We start from the raw sequence: 22161 nt of genomic DNA, 5'->3' as shown, positions 1-22161 counted from the left end.
ACATCGGGCATGACTTTCATAGAATCATAGAATCCTAGGGGTTGGATAAGCATCTGCTTTCTGATCAGCTTGGATGATGCTGAACTTGGAACATGGTGGCCCAAAGCTGTGTGGGACATCTTGCGGTATGCTTGAGTTTTAACCTCTGTCTCAGCAGTCTTCATTGCAATCTTAAGTATTTCATTTATGTGGGTATGTAAGTACCAAATTGTCTTTCCTCACACTGAACAAGAGCTTTGAAAAGCTTAGTGTCTTAATAATTCTAAAATGTAACATGTTTCAGTTTGAAGATGCTGCTTGAATCCCTGGTTATTTTTGTAGCTCTGTAACAAATAACTAAGATTTTTACTCATCTATTCAAAAGATGAGCTAAAGTTGACTTTTTTCTTCAAACAGTGAGCAGGAGCAGCTTTGATACTTGATACATCTTTTATTAGTGAAGCAAGGTTTTAATTACCCAATATGCAAAAAAAAAGCAGCCCATACTTGTGGAAAAAAGTCATCCAGCTGCTGAAGTATTATTTGAAAAAGAAGCATCTCTGTGTTCAGAAAAAGACATTAATTTGTATTCTTGCTAGTCAGAAATAACAAAAAAGATAACCACTGGGGATGATGATATATGTGTGCTTATTAGATGTACAGGAAAACATAGTTATTACCAACTTTTAGAATCTCTTATAACAAATTTGCATTTTAACAGGACAGTACTTTAAAAATCAGGGGGTGAGCTGTATAGAAATAATACTTTGGGATCACTGCTTGGCATAATCAAATGAAGACTGACACCCCACTAAGTGCAGTCTGTGCTTTGCTGAAGAAAAATATAGGCCATGGTAAACACAAAAATAAATTCCAGCCTGCGGGGCCTAGTGAAAAAATAATCCTCTCTCAAGATCATTGTGCACAACCACAGCAGAGTTGCCATCTACTCTCCTGGCAGTGCTGGAGCCACTGGACTCAGTTTTGATCTCTAGGATTTACTTCCATGTGTCTCAAATCAGGCTGCTTGTTTCCTAGGTAATTCCAGGGAAACCTGACCTGCCCTATGATCTTGCTTAGCTCCTGGCAATTAGGAGATGAGCACAGGGCATGATGTCAGCAGGGTTATGTAGCTGTATAGCTTGTCAGCTGCAGGGGCAAGAGAACAGATGACGGTGGCTGTTCCTGACTGGCAAACAAAAGGAGGTGCAGTTCTGCTCAGTTGCTCCTAAAGGGAGCAGCTGCTGCAGGGAGCAGTCCTACTCTCCTTTATTTCTTGCTCCATGTTCCTACCCCTCTTGTTTGTCAGAGTTGGAGAAGGTGTGCCTGCACAAGTTGGATCAGCTAACAAAATTCACCCAGAGTGGTGTTAACTCAGAGATTTATTCCTTTTTCCTAAGAAACAGGGATGGTGGCAGGCAAAACCTTACCTTAACATTGACACAAAGTTTTCCTTCTAACATCTCAACATAAGAAGCAAATGTGAATGTATTTCTTGGTTAATCAGAACATCTATTACCAAATAAACAGAGTTTAAATATATTCAAATATATCTGAACAGTAGAAGAGTAAATGTGGTTTTTGTTCTGGAAGTTTGCTGTTGATTTTATGTATGTCAAAAATGGCACTTATCTTCCCAGTCTGAAATCTCTGCTGGAGAGCCTCTTGAAAGTAGTTCAGCTTCTCAATAACCTTTCAAAGCACGTCTGCACATTTCTATTCCCAGCTGCAGAGCTAGGATGAAATAGAGGTTGAAGAGCAGTGAACACTTGTAAAATTGTATTTCATAAATCACACCAACATTTTTTTTTCTATGCACTTTCTTTTGCCTTCAAGTATCTAGTGGCTTAGCTGTGAATTGAGAGCCTTTAGCATTTTTTAAACTGTTAGTTAAGAAATTATATAAAAGCTAGTGAGTTTTCCTAGTTGTTGGCCACAACACCTGTAATTTGGCATAATCATTCTTCAGTATCAATTAACAGTCCATACAAAATTGCTGTGTGTTTTCAGGATTTAGAACTGCTGCAACAGCTGTATTCAGAACTTTTGGGGTGTTTAAACTTTTGGTAATGTGGCATTTTTAAATGCATAAGACTTATATTTGTTTTATTTGTGATAATGATGTCTGAGCAAATGTCAGATGGAAGAGATCTCTTAAAGTCAGATTCCAGACACTGAATTTTAATGTTTACCCTGCATTCTCCAGCATAGTTAAAACAAATAATTCCTGTGGTGTTTGAAGTCACAAATGTCAGTTACCCAGCTTGTTTTGCCATCTCCATCACACTGTAATGCACAAACCATAATTGCAGACAATACTTACTGGTTTTATTTAGCTTGACTGAAACAATAAACTGGACTTTATCATAAATACTAATTCATCTGAATGGAAAATGCTGCAGGTAATATAGAGTGAATTCTGTTTACCGTTCTGTCCAGTGCAAGGCATGCATTTATGTAGAAACATATTCCCCCCCTCCCCCAGAAAAAAAAAAAACAGGTTCATGCTGTAATTATTCCAAGGAAAGGTTTGCAAATCACACAGGTCCTTAAGGGTGGCAGATGGAATCAAGAAGATAAAGACAGAAACCAGGAAGCTGCACTGGCCTGTCTCTCTCCTGGTTGCACAGTCAAAAAACTTGGAATTAAGAGAGCTGAGATCATAAAATGTGTGATTCTAAGTCATAGGCCATCTTAACCTATCTGCTTCTACAGCTTGGTCACAGTGTTGTAGATCCTTTATTCACTAGCTGGAAGACACTAAACATTGGGTTTGAAGGTCAACAGGCAAGACAGAATCCGTTCCTTTTGCTAGGTTTTATTTCAACCTGAGATGCTACTCCAGATGATAAGACCATCCTGACTTCCCAAGCATACCTGCCAGCATCAGGCTCTTTGCAGAGGGATGCTCCACTCTTGGGCTGGGAGTCTGGGATATCTGGCACTTTGCATGTGATTCTGCACTGAAAGGGAACTCCACCATCCCAACTTGCAGGTCCTCCACAGTGTAGAGGTAAGAACGTTGCATGATCTTCTATCCCCCAGTAGTTAACAACTCTTCCCTATTAATGAGGGTTAAAAAGGGTGCATTTCATCCAGCAGAACTCCTTAAGGAAAACCAAACTTCTCACTGCAAGATTTCTGAGGTTTAGTAACTGAGTTAAAGGCAAATACTTCAAGGAGTAGTTCATTACAAACTATCAGAGTAAACAGTATTATATGAAAAGCAGAAAACAGAAATACTTAGCAGGTAGGTGGAGACACTTCTGTCATGGCTTCTGTATCACAGACTATGTAACAGGTATATGTAGTGTGTTTCCAAGATAAACAATAAACCTACTCTTTAGCTCTCAAAAGCATCTTTGGAGCTGGGAGACTGTGCTTTTGACTTCTATATTTTCTTAGTTTTTAAATCAAGATGTGCTAATTTGTGCTCCTTATCTCATATGACTTTTGCAACAATCAGCATTACTGGTTCCATGTTTCTCTACAACAGCTGAAGAAAATGTCAAGTACAAAGAAATGCACTGCCCTCCTGATAGAAATTAGCTCATCATGTAAATGGTGAAACAGAGAACTTTGACCCTGTTCTAGTAGAATGTAAGATAGAGCATTAACACTCCAGACTTATAATTAATCTCATGTGTGTCTCATCCTCTTGATTATAGCTGAGTAGGCCATTCTTCCAGCTTAAATCAACAGCTGTCCAGTATTAACACTTAATCAGTCAGCACTGCTCCTTGTGCTCCTAGATGAGTGTTTCAAGAGATTTCAGAAATATTCAAAAACATCCTTGCACATGAAGTATACTTTTATTGTGTGAATACTTAAAAAAACACAGAACTTGCATTCTAAGAACTGAATAACACTCTGCACTGCTTATGCTATTTTCTCATGCGAAGAGTACAGAACAGTACTGATTACGGTTCCTTTCTTCTATAACATGCACAAAGTACATAATACAAACTAATTAGAGTTCTCATCAAAATTTTACAGCTTTACTGAAATGGGAATTCCAAAACTTTTTAATGCATGTACAAAATTTATGATTATACAATTTAATCTGGTATCACTTCTCAGGTAAAATGTGTATCACTGAACAACTACAATAGGAAGATACATATTTAAACTACTTAATTTTTATTTCAACTTTTAGACCATGTTTTCAGAGGAATACTGCAAATAGATTGAAGCCATTGGGTCAACAGTGCTAACCCCATAGAATCTTTCTGTAATAGCATCTCTCAGCTTTAAGGCATCTGAAATTCAAACCAAACGGAGCTTTTCTTACTATCAAAAGCCAAAATAATAAATTCTCTCTAGAGAAAGACACAGTATGTCATTCTCAAAAATAACCCTTTTAAGGCAATGTGCCACTGCTACAGGCTGCACACAAACCACAGCTGTTTTCCCCTGGCCTGTTGTGTTTTCTAAAATGTAAGAGAGAAATCTCAATGACAAAAGAAAAACAGTATACCAGTAGGTATTCAGACAAGAGGACGGGATAGAAATTTAATCTAAGATCTACAGACTCTAAACAAACTCTGTATATAATATGTTTCTATTTTTCATAAAAGGTATTCCCTTTTTCAATTCACACTACAGACAAACAGCAACGGACTGTTACACTGATTCTTCAGTTATCTATAAAACTGTGGAAAAATAAAACTGAAGTCTAACTGAATTTGTTACATTGCATTACTGGACTTTCAAACCACAAGTTATCAGTAGGGATGGTAACGAGGCCCTGGGTTGTAGGAGTTGTAGCCATATTGTCCATAGTGGGAGTAGGATTGTCCTTGTCTGGGCTGCTGGTAGTTATTACCCCAACTTCTTTCTGGCCTCTGATTGTATCTATAGTCACCTTGCCAGTTGTATCTGTCCCCTCTAAAGTATCTACCATCTTGAAACCTGCAAGGAAAAGAAATGTCAAAGATTCACACAAATAATTAGTTTTTTAGAAGATGAATTATAATGAACTCTTACTTTTCACAAATCTCATTCAAACTGTTATGTAACTGTTTGTACTCTCAATTACTTACCTGTTTTTATGATAAAGTGATGAAACAGTCATCTGAGATAACTAATTAATTTCTCATTACTACCCAGCCCACTGTTTGCTAAGCTTTGGAAGGACAGTCTGCTTCCTAACAAAGTATTCACAGGCACTAGGTGAACTGCTGGAACTTTGAATAAAGACTCTAACAGCCCATATAACTAAAAAGTAACCAGGAGATACCTCTGCAGCTGTATCAAAGCCAGGTTCATTAGTGGCTTCGTGGCTGAAACCTGTGGCAAAGCAGACTTAAGTACAATTTAGCTACCTAACAGCACAGAGTCCTGGAATTTGCATATTCTCTAAGATGCATATTATCACTGCTTCATGGTCTTCTGTAGATTCCCATACTGTAGACAGTATCTTATCAGTGGTATTTACCCATTGTTTAGTCTATATTTTGGCTTTTCAGCTGTACCTCAACTCCTGTCAACACCAGATCTGCCTCACAGTTGTTTCCTTTGGATATCTCAATGGTGCAATGTAGACAACATTTACATGGGGTTCACTTTGTGACCAGAGCATAAAGGTAAGAGTTCATTAGTTCAAAGAGCCACAAAGTTTGTAAGAACATCTCCTTAAAGAATTACCCATTTTTAAAATCTGTAGAACCTGATTCTATGTTTAATTTAATTACAAGCTTCTAGGGTGAGAAAAAGATAGAATGTTGTCCTTCAGATAAGGCACAAATCCTATTTGGGTATTTAGCTAAGAAGTCTTCACAATTGTTAGTTGGACTGAAGTTAACTACTTTACATTTAAAGGCTGATGTTATTATTACCAAACATATTATATGCTGTAATCATTGTTTTTCACTCACGCAAAAATCAAATGTTACTGTCCAGAATTTGGAAAAAAACCTGCAGTTACATGCTGAAGAAATAACTCAAAATATTTTGCAGCAGGCAGGTAACACTACACTTGCTAAACAGACTGGATGATGGATTTTTACAGTCACTTCTACTAGATAAAAGAAATACAGGCTAATCTAACAAAGCACAGCAAATATTTATGTTACAAATGAAACATTTTTATGGACAGCTAGCAACAGATAATCATGCTATTACAGAATTACAGAATCACAGAATTACCAAGGCTGGAAAAGACCTTTAAGATCATCAAGTCCAGCCTATGACCAACACCACCACATCAGCTAGACCATGGCACTAAGTGCCACATCCAGCCTTTCCTTGAACATTTTCTTTGCACATTTTCCTGCCTGTTATTATTAAACAGAACACAGGCTGCTTAGTTTTGCAGAACTCACATCACTCCCCTCTGGAAAATTGTTTCTGGCTGAGCAGTAACAAACCCCAAGGCAATGAATGGGTTTGGTGGTTCCAAGTTATTCCTTACTAAAAAGCAGATTACTTAATACTTTTATACAGAATGCAACAACTTTGACAATCAATACAGAAAAAAAAATGTAAAACCTCATTACTTTTCAGAGAAGACTATTTAGCTTAAATATACTTACCTATGAAATAACAAGATGATACTTCTATTAACAGAACAAACGGAAATAAATGACCATTTAACTATGTATTTGTGAAACTATCAAAATTAATTAAAAAAAAAAAGACATCAATACCGATCTCTGTTTCTCTGGTTGCCACCAGATCTGTTTCTCCATTCTTCAACTATAGGAGGGGCATCTGCAGGGCGCTTCAGGTATTCTTGGAATTCTTCATCATCTGCTGTGAATCGATGAGCAAACATCTTCTCATAATCCAGGGGCATGTCAGCCAAGGAAGTCATTCTGAAATCTTTAAACACTGAACATGATAAAAGTGGATTTACCAATGCATGAAGACTCTTACTATAATAGCTACCAAAATGCAGTTAGGGCAAAAGAAGGACAGTGAAAAGTTACGCTCAGATTAACACAGCAGTTAAGTTTTGGGCAAACACATAGATGGCTGACTCTTAAGTCTTGGTGATCTAAGACTAAATAACTCCTGGCTAGGTTATCTCTGGTGGAAAGCAATTCCAGTTTGGATATCTATACTGGATATGCAGACACTCATCTGTCTAGACACTGGGAGTGGTTTTCAAGAACTCCATCCACATGGGAGAAATTCAGCTCAGATCAATACCTGATATAGCCAGTCACTACACAGCAGCACCTTTCAATCAATTTTGATAAGACCTAGATTAGATGAGCTGCGGTACAAACACACGGGACATTGCTGAGGGTTAATAGAAAAAGTATTTCTTCAGAATGTGTTCACATTCTACTCCTAATCCATTTTTGACAGGAAAAACGTTGCTATCAACAACTTGAAAAGTTTGCTAAGGTAGAATATAATGCAAAAGCTACAGATACACATAGCCAGCCCAGCAAAATAATCAGATTTATTCACAATAATTTATATGCTAATAGCTTGATTCAGGGAAGGGAGAGCACCTAAGAGAATGTTAAATTACTCCACAATATCCCCCTCTGATGGGATTTGTGTTTAAGACCTTAGTTTCCTTATTTACTTGGCTATATATGCATTTGCCCTTCAGATGGTGCTATCCAGTGCTGTCCATCAGTTCAAGTCTGCCCCTAAGTGCAGGTGCTAAGAAAGGCTCTATGCCTACTGCTTTAATGAGCCCTGGGTAATTTAGAGCATTAAAGGTCTTTGCCTTTAGACTTCCAGATTATGGTCTTCTGCTGTCTCCTGAAGATTTGTTGGCAGTACCACTAATCACCTTGCAAAGCGGAGGGAAGGAAGGAGGCAACAGGCTTTTCCCGGACACTGGGAGCGGTAACACAGACCCGCAGTCACCGTGCCCACACCTTCCCCCACACTGTGCACACGAGCAACCTGGCACGAGGGCGAGTCAGCGGGACGTTTATGGAGCACTCAGCACAGTACCCTCTGTAGACTGAGCTCCCCTTCCGTCAGCTGCACAAAGTGTAGTGTCTGGTGATCTCCAGCCTTCCCGCTTCCACCCAACCATGCAGCTTCAATCTTTCCGAAGCAGGTGTGGGCGTTATTCCGGCAGGACGCCCAGTGACCTCATCCTCCCTTTTTGCAACGCGCTGACCCCGACACTCGCCACTACGAGCCCCTCCCGGGACCCTGGCTCCTCACGGGCTGCCTCAGCGCGGGCGGGAGGCGGAAATAACGCTGCCCTGGGCCACCCATCGCATACCCCTGCAGCCTGGGAGCTGTGCAGCCCGTTAAGAGCATTAAGATCGGTATTCACCCTGCTGGGGCTCGCAACAGGGGACACGCCGCGCCCTCCCCCGCCCAAGGCCAAACGCTGCCCTGAGCAAGGCCTGACTGCCCTCGGCAGGGCGCCGGCCGCGCCGGGGCCTGTTCCCTCACGGCGGGTTCCCCCGGCGCAGCCCCAGCCGGAGCCCACCCCCGGGAGAACTGCGGGGAGCGGCGGGCCCGGCCTTCCCGCCGCCCTCCCTCCTCCCCGCCGCCCCGCCAGGCCCTCACCCGCCCCGCCAGGCCCTCACCCGCAGCCGCCGCCGCAGCCAGCCCGCCCCTTCCGGGCCAGGCCCCGCCGCTTCCCGCCGCTCCCGCCGGGCCGCGCCGCCTCAGGGCGGGCTGCGGGGGCAGGGGGGGCTGATCCCCCTAATCAGGATTTGATACGTTGACATGGATAGTGCTGAGAGCTGTGGGGCGCTGTCCTTGGCTCCCATGCACGTTGTGAGGAGCTGGTACCTGAAATATTTGGGTTTTAACAGGAAGGTGCAACTGAAAAGGTAAATTGAGCTTGGCACCTACAGCCGCAGGCCTGTGGCTGCTAAACGTGCCAGGGAAGTGTGTTTCAGTCGTTAAAAAGCTTGGGGATGTGTTGATTTCTGTGAGAGGAAAGTAAGATAACATGAAGCCTTCTTGGCAGCTAAATAATTCTGCCTAAACTAAAATAATTCTGGTTTGCTGTCTGCTTCAGCAACACACTCACGTTCCCACCTGGTGCTGTAGATAGTGCTGGGTCCTGTCACGGCTCACGCAGGTGAAGGTGTGTGCGTGAGCATCAAAACTTACCTAAACCAGGTCCTGTGCACGTCAGTAGCTAGAGGCAGGGAACTGTGCCTCCCCTCGTGCTCTTCTGTGACCCTGGCTGTTATTAATGATTTATGAAGTGCCACAGCAGTTATTAACAGCTTGCTGCCCAGGGGCTTCGCAGCGTTGCCTCTCTTCTCTGAGCCACTGGTGGCATCAAGACTCTCCTGTAGCAGACATGGTGCTGGTGTCCCTGGCCTTGCTTCCACAACGTAGAGGTCTTTGCATTGCTGGCTGCTTTCCACAGCTCCTAAGCCAACTGTTTTTTAACGGCCTCTTGTGCTGTGTATAAGAAATGGGTTTTTTTGTAGGATCCTTTTAGAAAGCACTGGTTTTTTATAAGCTCTACCAGAGACTCTGTCGCTCACAGGCACTAACAAAGCAGAGAGACTGATCATCGAGCATGTCACTTGAAACAAAATGCCCCAGCAACAGTGAGAGTGGCATCCAGTTCTCACAAAATATTAGACCTTTGTTTGATGTAAACAGCAATAATTACAGTCTGCTCTCCTGTGTGAACTATAGCAGGAGTGTATTGTCACTTGCAGAATAGAAATTATGACCTGACCTCAATCCAAGCAGCCTAATGCAAATATCTTAGCTTGGGTAGCTAGTTCTAAGCCAAACAAATTTTCACTGAGGCTGAAAAATAATATGTTTTAACTTAAGTTTTTCCCATATAATCCCTGTTCTACTGACTGCCCTTTTAAAATGGGTGGAAGTAAGAAGGATTTTATTTCTTCTCCAGAAGTGTTTCATATTGCAGTTTCAGGTGTGTCTACAGAGGCTTTAATGCATAAAATTAATGAGATGATCCTTAATAAAACGGTGATTTATTTATTTTTTAAGGCTGCTGGTTTATGGGTGACATTTTTCATTAAAAGAGCAAACTTAATATAATATTAAACTTTTAATTACAGATTCAATTACCCCATATATTTAAACATGTACATAACCCAAACACATATATAAGTTCTATTGAAGGCATGGGCCCCTTGTAAATGCTGTGAGCAGTGTACTTCACTAATTACAGTTTTGCTAAGGTGCTCTCATCAAAGTATTCCACATAGAAAAACACTTGCAGGGAGTGGCTGAATCAGAATGCCACGTCATTAATGTCACATACATTATGCTTGTGCTTTGCATCTCTTTTCATTAGATGTCTTTATGCCTGCTATGGGTTATAAGAATAGACGATCATGATCTGGGTGGCAGTTTCCTAAGATGCCTCATAGATGTTATACTGAAGTTCAAACTGCTTGTAAAAGACCAAAGTGACAGGTGATTTTTAAAGGAATAAAAGCACTCAAAAATGAATATTGTTACCAAGCAGGACTTTCAACACCCACTAAATGCCTCACATAGCACATACCTATGTAGTAGATGCCCAAGTACTTGAAAGGTCTCAGCTCCAAGTGTTGTGGAGACTGAGGACTTGATAATCCACTCTTGCAATCTTTCCACTCACTTCAAGGCTCTCCAGGTAATTAACATGTTGGTTTTGTATTAACACAATATCCTAATCAGCATCTCTGAAGTCTACATCAGTGTGATAAAGCCTCAAAGGGTTTGCTTGTTTTCCTGTGGATTTCATTATGTTAAATAACATACTGTTAGATGAAGTCTTATCTTCTAAATTTTAAACAGAAGTTGTTCTTTTTAGCCCCTTGGAAATTAATGGTGCTTTTGTAGAATGGATCTTCTTTACCAAACAAATGAGTATACACTAAAACTAGCAAAGTCCCACTTGCCTTAAAACAATGGAAAATGACACTTCTTTTTATAACTATTTCATCTTTATAACTCTTAGTGTTCTGTTACAAGACTTTATATTTAATGTTTTACATAAATCCCCATGTTCTGGACTCATATATTCTCATTATACTCAAATTTCATTTGAAAATTAATTTAAAACATAATAGCCCTTGTTCTAATGGACACTTCTTGGGAAAAGAACTAAGTCTGCTGCACAGGTTAACCAGCCTGTACCAAGAAGGAAAAAGGAAACATTATTCAACTTTTATTGGCTTAAAATCTTTTTCATTTTTGCAATTTTCCATTTCTTTATGACTAGGTTCTTTATCTTAGTAGAGCTTGACAGCTGTGGCATTTTTAATAAAAAATCAGTATGTATCTTGGTAGCAGGAGAAAAGGAGAACTACATTTTTTATGCATTTCTGTATCTTTAAACAGGAGGGATCCTTTTACCTCAATGTTAATATCTACCTTGAGAAATGAACTAAGGAACTAACATCTCTTGTAACTGAGGCCTGTTTGATCAAGAGAAAAAAATAAAAGCAGAGAAACCTCCAGAGATTGTTACGGATCCTGCTGGGGTTGTTTGGTGAGTGTGTTTTATTTTTTTAATAACAAAATCATATATCAAATAATATTTTAGTGAAAATGTATTTCTCTTCAAAACTCTGAAATTTTTTTCTTGCTGAATCTGCTCCGTGATTTCCTGTCAGCCAGTTTCCTTCTCCCCCCATTCTTTTTCTGTGTCTCAGTTACAGTGTAACTGAAAGCCTGGTTTGTTTGTACAACAAAACCCGATTTCCCCAGATAATTTATTCTAGCAAATAGTGATGTCTGGCACTGCTAGAGAGAGCAAGACTTTGTGTTCTGGCTAACAGCAGGTACAAAGGGCATGCGTGGCAGCCTTGTCATTGATTACACACTGAAGGAGAGCTGTGTTTCTCTGGGCACCAGAGGCTGTAAGACCACTGGGGGACATCTGAGGAACTAATGTCTGCATAGTATTTGCTAGATCATTCAGTGAACTGAGAGATAGGTAAGCAGAGATACTCTTTAGCCAATCTGCAGAAATATTTGGAGCTGTGCTCTTTCTCTAGCACCTCCTGTGCTTGGAAGATCAGTTCTCATCATGGGATGAGAATTCCTTTGGCTGGAAAGAATTATTGCCTAGATGAAGCTCACTTAAATAACAAGAAAGATGGAGATGTAGTGTTACTGACAAATGCCTCTGGATCTCTGCCTTGCCTTTGCCATTATTTTTCACAATATTGCTGAGCTTCAGAGTGTCTTTCACACACCTCCACATGGAATTATAAAGTGAAGTCCATAAAGGAACAGACTGCGCTGCTTCTACCAACTTCACTAGACTTAATACTAGAAATGTTTCCTTCCCATAACAATGACCTTTAAATGTTAACTGCCTAAGAAAATAACATTGTCCTTTTTTCAAAAAGGGGAAAATACAATTCCCAGTGCTTGATTGTGTTACAGAATAACCGTTTTGGTGCTGTGGGGCCCAATTCCTTTGTATTAAGCTTACAACAGTGTAACACTTGATTAGAATGGGTTTATTCCTAATTTATGCCAGTATGAAAGAAGGCCTTTAATTTTCCTACAAGCTATTTCTGTTATCAATCTTTTAAAACTCACAGTCACATTAAATTAATTTCTAGCATATTGTTCTTAGAATTAGTGCAGAGGTGGTGTTACCTGACTGTCATTTATACATATATACAAATAAAAATCACTAAATTCTAGCAGACTTCTAGTTTCAACTTTTAAACTGACTAAGCCAGCTGTGCCTTTTGGGGTCTATAAGAATGAATCATTTTTGTTATTTTTGCTCTCTTAGTAATTACAGAGTAGTATGCTGTCTCTGTTTTTTAATATTATGGTGCCATTTTAATCCATGGTGCAACACCATTAACTTCCACAGAGTTACACTAGAAATTAATTTGTCCCCAGGAGGCTTTTCCAAATGTTCAGTTCTTTCCTTATGATTACCCTGAGGAACAGAGGAGAAAGCGGCAAGACAGAGGGTCCTTTGATAGGAAGAGTGTAGTTCAAAGCAAAGTCTTGTTTCTGCCATTCATGGTGCTCCATATGTTCCTCATTTGAGGTGGAGGTGGGTTAGTCCTTGTGAGGCACACACGCTGTGGCTGAAGGGCAGGCAGAAGTTTTTACATAGCACATCTGGTGCACAGGTCATGTTCTTTCCCAGATGTAGGTATTGTATAAATGGGAAAAAAAAAAAAATAAGAAGAAGAAAAAGAAAAAAAACAGTGGTAGGAATATTCAGATACTTAAAGCAAACAACTGTGAAACTCCTTGAAAGTCAGAAACCAAACTCTAAGATATCAAACTCATCATAGCTGTCAGGCTGTCTGAGCTCCAACTCAGATGCTCTTTAGATGTCAAGTAATCCTGCAAGTAGGGATATATGAACCAGTGCTACCATGGTTTGCCTATTGAAAATATAGTTGGAAAATATAAAGGAAGTACTTGCAGAAGTTTCTAGGACTAGATTTTCTTCATACTCATTTTTCTCTTGTAGTCAGATATTTCATTTTAGTTCGGGCTCATTTCTTGTGTCCATATCCAGTCTAAAACATTCAAGTCTGTTCCAGTCTGGAAATACTAACTTTTAAGTTAGATACAAATTAGTAGCACCTAGCTGAGTTTAGAAGGGGAATTTAGAGAATTTCCTCTTGGCCGTCAGGGAGCAGGGAGGGACGAGGAGCTGACAGCATGGCTGGAGGGTTAAGGGGCCCCAAGCAGAGCTGGCCATGATGGCAGCTGAGAGAGCTCAGAGGGCCAGACAAGTTCATGGACACAAGTCCAAGGCAAGTCAGAAATTCAGTCTGTGAGTCCCTGCTCAGATCAAGAGGGTCCATGGCCAGGCACAGCACAGCAATGCTGGGCAAGGGCCCAGGACTGAACTTACATGAGCCCCTGTGCCTGGGGCAGGCATGTGGGGGAGGCCCAGGAGGCCAGTCGTGGCAGTTAGGGTCTGTCAGTGAATTCAGGGCCCTCACATGCACATCTGTTAACAATTTCTGTTATGTTTAAATCAGAAACTGAGATCCTTGCAAAACCTAGGATCTAGCAGAAGGAAATGGTTATGCCTTTTTAGCAAATGTCTAGCATTTCTCCTGGGTAGTTTATACAGTTTGTGCATTGTGTGCCAGTCAGTTGCCTCAGGTACAAAGTCAAATATTCAATCTCTAAAGAGGACACCTATGTTTCCTATTTTACTCCCAGAGTCTCCCTTCTCTGGATGGTTACATTCCCCAAGCACTGGAATGCTGCCCTGAGGTTCCACATGTGGGTCTCCTGTACCCTCCCTCTCTGAGGTGCGGGTTTGAAATCTGCTTTTGCCACCAGCCCTGCAAATAGATGAGAAATGGGACCCCTGTCCTCCTGCTTCCATGTGTCGAAGCCACTGTGGATATGTAAGCATGAGCTCCGGTTCTGCTAAAGGCAATGAAATACAATGGTGTTTCAGTGCTTTTTTCCCTCTCAAGGCCTACACAGGTGGAAGTGGTCCAAGTAATGCTCCCTCCATTAGATACTAAACATGGCTCTCCCCAGATGGCTTTACGAAGAGGCTGTTAGTTAGCACAGGAATCTGTCTACCTTCTTTCTCTTCTCTTTGCATGTTAGGAGAGTTCTTGAATGTTCTTGGCAGTTCCTCTTGAGGTTAAGGGCCATTAGAGAAAGCAAGGGCTGAAGTACAAACCAACTTTGTACTGCTTCAGGTTTGGAGTGTCTTCTTAATCTGAAGTAATTTTTTAAAAAGTTGTAAACCAGGGTTTTCCCAAGATACCAATTTGTATTGAGCCCACACTGTGCTGAAGTGAAATAAGGTATATGTGAATTAGCTGAGCTGCAGAGAAACCTGCAGGATTTTGCAAAGCTGGGCTGAACAATCTCCTCCTTGTTCTGACATGCACCCCACTGTGCACCCTTGTGTTGTCCCTTGCCCTGCACAAAATCTGGAAACTCTTTGGGCAGAAGCTATAATTGCATTTTATGTTTGTGTTGTGCTGGGGCTGATTCTTGTCTGGAGGTCCAGGTCACCACTACTCCTGGCAGTAATAACTCTCCCTCCTGTTACTAAATTAGGACGGCAGGTCATTCTTTCCAGCAGACAAGGGTTCCTAATCTTTCAGGGGATTATGCTGTAGCTGCCACCCCTCTGTGTCCCCTCCTGCCCTCTCCAAGACCTCTGCCTCAGTTGTCAAGGCACAGTGTCCTTGTCTGCCCTGGTGCTGCTTTAATTCTTCTCCGTCTCTACCCCGAACTCCTGTACCAGTTTCCTTTCCTGGAACCTTTCTACAGTGATGCTGTTCCTGTGCCCTGCTCGCCCTTCCAATTTCAGGTCTCTCTCTTCACCGCTTTCTTGAGATGTGGCGCTTTTTTTACCATCCCTGCACTGCCTGCAGAAGCTGTGTTGTGGTGGCAACCAGCTACTTAGTGTGCTAGGGCTCAGCTGAACGCTGCTTTCTAACATTGGTTGGGAGCCAGTGCAGAACATGCTGACTACTCAACAGCATCTAAACTTAAAAAATATAGAGATGTTATCTTGGAAAATACGAAGTTCTGATGGAGACTTTGATGGAGGCTTATTAAAAACAAGCTCAGGAAATCCCACAGATAAATTAAAATAACACAGAAATTTCTGGTGATACCTTGGATGTAATTGTTTCATATTGTGCTGTGGCTGCTTATTTAAAGAATAATACATAGTTATTTTATTGGTCTTAAATGGTGGTGTGAAGGTATCACAAACTTCCTGAGTTAAAACTTTAATTAAAAAGCAAACGTTAATCTTCAAGCTGTAGCATTTGTAGTGTATTGCAAGATAAGACTTCGCCAACCTGAAAAACTAAGCAAGATTCTAATTAAATCAGGGAAGAAAATGATGAACTAGATCTATGTTTCATTTAAGGATGGCAGTTACATATCAAAGATCTCACAGTTGCTATCTGATAGGAAATACTGCTGCCAGATCTCACAGATTATTTCCAGGGAGAGAGATCCCTGTTCCACTAGTTCCAGGTACTGTTGTGATTTCAGCAGGGTCAGGACTTTGCTGTGGCTCTCTGTTTGACTCGGAAGTCACGCTGGTCCTGTTGAAAGATGATCCAGTAAAGAAGCAATGTGTCAGCCTGGTATGAGGAAACACTGTACTGCAAGTGCTGCCATCTTTCCAGTGAGGCACAAATACAAAGTCCTGACTATTTATGGTTATTAAAGGTCCCGATGCACCTTTTGAAAAGTAAGGCTCTTAATCCCCGTGTGCTGGCCAAAACCTCTTTTCAGTGATGCTGCTCTGGCTATCAGCACTTCCTGTATTGTTCCAGATGGAGATAGTGTTGTCCATGGCATCCTGTTCCAAACTGCGTGCTGGGCTCCTCTCTGTTTTGGAATAGCTGATATTTTCCAGAAACAACCTTGCTGCAATGATGTGCAAAGTGATCTCTATATATCACTCACTCATCTCACAGGAATGGAATGAAGATTAATAAATTATAACCAAATCACGATCCCAGTGAAGTAAAAAAAAGTTTTTTCCACTGGCATCACAGGGTCAGGGTTGGCTTCTGTGTGGAGAAGATTAGCTGCTTGTCACAACAGGCATCGTTGTACTTGAGGAAATTCGGGTTCATTGAGTGTGGCTTTAAGCATGTGGTGTTGGTTGGTTGGCTGGCACTTGTGGCTTTGCATGTCCTATGCATTCAGAACATGCTCGGTTGCACTTTCAGGACTGGCCTCTGCTCTTTTCCCAGTGCAGCTACTGGAATGGCATTGTATCTCAGAAGCCATGTTCTTAAAACTATAGATAATTCAGCTTTAAATATTGGATGAAAGTTGAATACTGAGTAACAATAGCTGAAGGTTACTGTCTTTGACCAAATGTTATTTTTTCTGGGCAAAAAAACCCAGAGGATCTGAAAAAGAGCAACTCTGGCTAGATTTCCTAGAACACCACAAAATATTTCCTGCTTAGATCATCTGTCACATGCCACTTACGATATCACATTTCAAATTGTAAATCAATTTACAAGCTGACAAGTGATACCACTGAAAAATATTTTTGGAGGTTCCCCTAACTTCTTCCATGCAAATATAAAAATAGTACATCACTTGTGCAAATATAGGAAAAAGTCATGGACTATTTTGGGAAAAGCACACTCACCAGGTGGACATAGAGGGAATATTCAGTCAGCCACTGAGGAGCAGAAGAACACTAATATCATTAAAGGCAAGTGTGGATGAAGATTAGCCTATTCCTGCAGGAAAACTATCAAATTAAACTTAGAAAAATGTTGATACGTTTACAACATAAATCATGTGCTCTTCTGCAAATGATCAGTAAGTTAAAAATAGAGGATATGTGTCATCTATACTTTATAGTGTTGTCTTCATTTTCTCAAGTATATAGAAAAGGTCTTGGTGTGTGTTCATAGTATTTCTCTATTGGCTAAATATTAATTTAAAATAAAACATGGCTCAAAGCTTTTCTGGAAGTTTTAAGTGTTCTGCTCCACCTTCCACCAAGTCCCATGGAGTTAAACTGAATTCCATAACTGCATACTTGGCATCATCTCCCATGGTAGCACACTGTGATCCCTCCCCTGGCTCCAAAGCCCTAACTGAACTATGGTTGAAGGGGTTAATATGATACTAATGCACAGCTGCTGCTGCTTGCTGTCCTGTCCTTACTTCTTCAAAACTCAGGTAAGCACTCTGGATCTAGAGAGTGCTCTTCCAGCTGCTTGAGCTGCAAACATATCCCTCTTACCCACCCCTACCCCCATATTTGCAAGTGACTAAAAATGTTTATCTGATTTTTCAAGAAATATGGATTTTATACACCCTCCAAGGACTGTGAATTTTCTCCAGAAAAGTAGAACCTGTGTTTACCATCAGATAAGAGCACTTTTGTATCTTCTGTTAAATAGAATTACACAAGATTGGTTTTAAGAGTGTTGACAGTAAATAATTTCTGAGAAGCAAAATATGGAGCTGAAAAAGTCTGATTGTGTTTGTTTAACTGATTGGTAGTGTTTATGTATTCTGTCATCCAAGTATTGTTGCAGAGCAAAGTTGTATTAGGTAGAATTAAGAATGCAGAAACTCTTTTTGAGCTAGTTTTCTCTAGGGAAGACATGCATCCCAGCTTGCCACCAGATTCTTCTAAAATGCACTTCCTCACCCTGGCGTCTTTGTTTGTGGGAGCTGTATTCTCATTGTTCTTTTGTCAAATAACAGATTTTAATTACTAGTGTAGTCAGAAGAAATTCTGCATTATTTGTGGCCTTCTGGCTTCACTTTTATTATTGATTGATTATTGTTTAGCAGGACCTAGACATAAGGACTGGTATAAGTCAAGATCTTTAGCTTTATTTGAAAGTGTTATAAATTAAGTTCTGTATAATTTTTGGGTTTGATTTTTTCTAATGCATTTTGTAAGCATAAAAATACTCACTTGCTTCTTAAATGCATCGTAATTGCTTTCCATAGAACAGGCTGCAGGGTGAAAAACTCAACATTTTTTTCAGAAAATGGTGCAAGATATAGCTTTTGTGGTGATAAATAGTGTCCTTCACAAATGGAAGATATCCCTGTCTGTGAAAGACACCCATAACTGGGCAATTCCAGCTTCGTATCTCTGAGCCAGGTCTGCCTCCCTGAACTCAGGGTATTTTCCACAACTGGCGGGGAGAAATCTTGTGCTGATGTGCTACTTGTGTCCAGATGAGCCTTAGTGAGAGCTTTGTGGTGCTCATGACTATACCTCAACCATCCGTTTTTGTAAATAGGCTTGAAATCCCATGAGGCTCCCTTCTCACCTGGCAGTCTCTCTGTACTGCTCAGTCCTTTGAGAAATTCATCCAGACAAAGGATCCAGATACCTCTGCCCACAGGGAGAAGTATAAGCCTCTATCAAGCTGTTGGGCATTCATGGAAATGAATCAGACCTCCGGTGTACCCTTGGAAATGTCTTCATTTTCCAGTCAGGCAAACAAGAAGCTGATTAAGGGGCAAAGTCCACCTGTGAGTCAGTTGTAAAGAAACACAAGGAATGATGTGTTTTGCACCAGTCTGAAGTATGAATTCTTAGAAGCAGCCAAGGCAAGCTGTTCTGGAGAACTAAAATGCTCTAAAAGGTCTTGCCCCAGCCTCTCTTCCTCTGTCCTATTTTATATGGGAGGACAGGCTGCAAAAGAAATACATTTTTCATTACACCCCCTAGGAACATCCCACATTGCTTTCTCATCCTTTCCTGTGGGTCCCAGTGCTCTGCCTTCCCTTTTCTTCTGCCATACCCATCCACACACATCCCTGACTACACTCTGACCTTGCACCCACCCCTGCAAAAACGACAGGTGCAGGACAGCAAAATTCCATTGTGCTTATGCTGCTTGAGCTGGCCTTGGTCTCACGGGCAGGATTAGTTCTACAGGTGACACAGGACCCCAGCAGAATCCCAGGCTCAACAACAGCCCCCTTGGAGGCCAGACCCCCTTCCTGCTGCAGGAGAGCTTGCTGTGATGAGCCTGGGGGGATCTTCTCCAGCTCCCCTCTTTCCTGTCCCCTCAGCCCCCGTGGCACCATGACCTGCTTGCTGACCTGCACCCACACCAGACATTGTTCAGCCACCACAGAGCCCAACACAGCAGTACAGCAGAATGGACTCATTAAAAAGGCAGCATTTAAAATGCCAGTCCTTGGTTGCTTGGAAATGTAATCCAACTTCAGTATTATTTTTCAAGCTTAGATTTTTTGAATCCAAAATTCCATGTGATGGAAGAGATGGGTATTTAAACAGATGTCTGCAAGTTCTTTAAAAAATAGAGGTTGAGTTACAGATGGTAGAAAGGGCCTGAGAATTCAAAACTCCTAAGCTACAAGAAAATGTACATGTGAGCAAAATGATTTGCTGAAATGAATGGTTGTGCAATTCTGAGTGTTTGAAAATTAAGATTCTTTTACCAAAAATGTGAATATCTTCCCCCTTCCATATTATCTGCTCCTCTACTAGTAGCCTTCGTTGTTACCATCATCATCACAGCCAAGTTGCAATACGAGGGTCCTTGTTTCTAACAGATGAAACACGTAGTTCTTTCCTTCTCCCATCTCTTGTACAATTTGGCCTGCCAGGACCAAAAATTTTGGTCTGAATTAGTTTAAAAAAGAAAATAATCTACCCCATCTGCATAACCAGTGCCTGATTGCTCTAACTTCCATTTTATAAATCACAAATAACTGGAATTTTGTGCTGTAAGCCTGGAAGGAAACCAGAGGCCTCATCTGTACTCATGCGTGAAATACTTTTTTTTCTTTTGGGGATTTAAAAAGAAAATTATCAAAATAAACTTTAAGTAAAAAAGCTGACAACTTCTAAAGTGACATATGAAATGCAAAGTGCTGTATATTGGATGGGAAAAACTGCATTTGGTGCAGTTTTGAGGAGTAATTCTGGATCCAACTCATCAGCTGGGAGCCCTGTGCATTGCTGGCAGTAGCTTTATGAATATCTCCACTCATGCATATGTGCCTAAAAATAAAAAAAGCAGTATTGGGATTTATATGAGGCAAGTACAGAGACTCAAATCCAAGCTGTAAGAAGACTTTTATATGCAGTACTCCTCACCTACCCTGCAAATTAGCATTGTTTCAGATAAGAGCTGCAAGACACATTAGGTGCAGAAAAAAGCTGTAATGTGCAGAGTGACCAACCCTGTTTACTTTACAATGGAGTGGACATAATCAAAGTGTCTACCTCAGTGTAAACATTAAGAATTGCGAGTATCTGTTTTATCTGTCTTACCTTGTAAGTACAAAGAAACAGGTCTGTTAAAGGCAACAAGGTTTGCTTCAGCTGTGGGACTACCTTTATAGATGTTCAGGTTCAGTGTGCACTCCAGGATGTGTACCAGGCTGGATTTCTAGTAGACCAAAGACTGGAGGATGCCTAGAGGATCTGTCCCAAATTGTTTCTTAATACTGACACATGCTCCCTCACTACTATAATTCCAAGTATTATTAGAAATCAATCAGCCTCTTACAATTTTGCAGCCTTCAACACTGTCCTGGGTATTTACATTCAGGGCTGGGAGAGCTGTGGTGGCTGGTAGGGCATTATTCTGGTTTTGCTGGCTTTCTTTAGGTACCTATGTTTTTAATCTCTAAAATCTTATTTAATAGTATTTTTTGTTAGCTATGTATTTGTCTTTGTTGAGATGGCAGCATATGCCACAGTGCGACAATGACAACTCCTTTCATTTACATAAAAATCTGCTTCAAACTGATATTTGCATATTTTACAGGACAACTTTTTGAAAGTGAAGTAGCGCTCTTACGTACCTTCTACTACACCGCTTAGACATGGTGCTTCCTGGCACTAGGTAATTATACATAGAAGAATAAACTGCAAAGAATAATAAAAGAATGTTCAACCTACTCTTTTAAAGATGATTGACAAAACACTTTTAAAAACAGGCTGCTTCTTTTTCACTTATAGAGACACAGAAAGTAGTCCTAAGTGATTGTTCTTTGATTATTTCTGGAGAAGAGTGGAGAACTGTTTTTACCTTAGAAACCACAAGAATGTCAGCTTTGGGGGGTTTTCTGTCTTGCTGAAGGACTTGTTGAAGGTCTCAGATGTTTATTGTTAGTCCTGACATTTTAGTTGAAAGGACAGGAGTTGTTTTTTTTAACAACAACAACAAAAAAGATCCTTTTTCCAAATTGTTTATTAGATACTGGATTAAGTAGGTTTTAACAACAAAAAAACATAAATCAGAGTGTTTTCAACATTGTGCCTTAAAATCCTTTATTTTCTCAGTTGCTCATCTTTAAAATTTCATATCCAGTGATATTATAATTACATTAATTCTCCATTCATCGGGGGATTTTGAAAACTAATTCTCTGTTTCAAAGGTAAAAATCAAGAATTCCCCAAAGCTTTATTCAGTTAAACTTCTGGATAACATTTAAAGATTGAAAGTGCTTGAGAGAGAGAGAAAAAAAAAGAAGGACATAGAGCAGTTTTGTTGGAGTAAAAAAAATGCAAATTTCTTAAGTCTAGTTGGGAAAAAAAAAGAATATCACAGTAGTGAATATTTTATTTAGTACTATCTGCCATGGGAAATAGGGAGAAGACTCTCTTGAAGTATAATAGTTGAAAAAGACTGAACAGCAGGTTTTCTGAAATAAAATTACATCTAAAATAAAATAGAGTGGCAAAAGAGGACAATAGTGAAAGCCAAACAAAAGGAGAGAACAGAAAAACTGAGAGAGAGGAAGAGACCAGTGAACTCTTGGATTTTTAGAATGCAGACTGGGGAC

The 22161-nt window shown here is 40.5% G+C and overlaps 1 protein-coding gene and 1 long non-coding RNA gene across 7 annotated transcripts; one reads left to right on the top strand and one right to left on the bottom strand.

Annotated features, from left to right (window-relative positions):
* Positions 1–3772: 3772 nt before the first annotated feature.
* On the bottom strand, positions 3773–9066 carry RAMAC (RNA guanine-7 methyltransferase activating subunit). Of its 6 annotated transcripts, none has more exons than XM_051628115.1 (3): positions 9028–9066; positions 6627–6801; positions 3773–4890 (listed from the first exon to the last, which is right to left on the bottom strand). In XM_051628115.1, exons 2-3 carry the CDS (start codon positions 6791–6793, stop codon positions 4704–4706), a joined length of 354 nt encoding a protein of 117 aa, XP_051484075.1. In that variant the 5' UTR covers positions 6794–6801; positions 9028–9066; the 3' UTR covers positions 3773–4703. The 6 variants fall into 6 exon arrangements, with proteins under 6 accessions (XP_051484075.1, XP_051484071.1, XP_051484073.1 ...); XM_051628111.1 differs by having other exon boundaries at positions 6627–6810; positions 9028–9049; XM_051628113.1 differs by lacking the exon at positions 9028–9066 and adding an exon at positions 8493–8567.
* LOC127388527 (uncharacterized) lies at positions 8647–21217 on the top strand. Its single transcript, XR_007890395.1, has 3 exons — positions 8647–8741; positions 11239–11389; positions 21141–21217. It is a non-coding gene; the product is annotated as an uncharacterized LOC127388527 (long non-coding RNA).
* Positions 21218–22161: the final 944 nt, after the last annotated feature.

This window comes from Apus apus, chromosome 10 (genome assembly GCF_020740795.1).
Source record: "Apus apus isolate bApuApu2 chromosome 10, bApuApu2.pri.cur, whole genome shotgun sequence".
NCBI classification, from domain to species: Eukaryota; Metazoa; Chordata; class Aves; order Apodiformes; family Apodidae; genus Apus; species Apus apus.
Note: the sequence above shows the minus strand (reverse complement) of the source record. Positions and strands in the feature narration are given on the sequence as shown.

What these genes read in the sequence shown, in the direction of transcription:
- RAMAC (XM_051628115.1), bottom strand. Translation starts at nt 6,793, where the DNA reads ATGACTTCCTTGGCTGACATGCCCCTGGATTATGAGAAGATGTTTGCT. An exon ending in AACCAGAGAAACAGAGATCG is followed by an intron (nt 4,891 to 6,626) that starts GTATTGATGTCT and finishes TTTTCCTTGCAG; the next exon opens with GTTTCAAGATGGTAGATACT.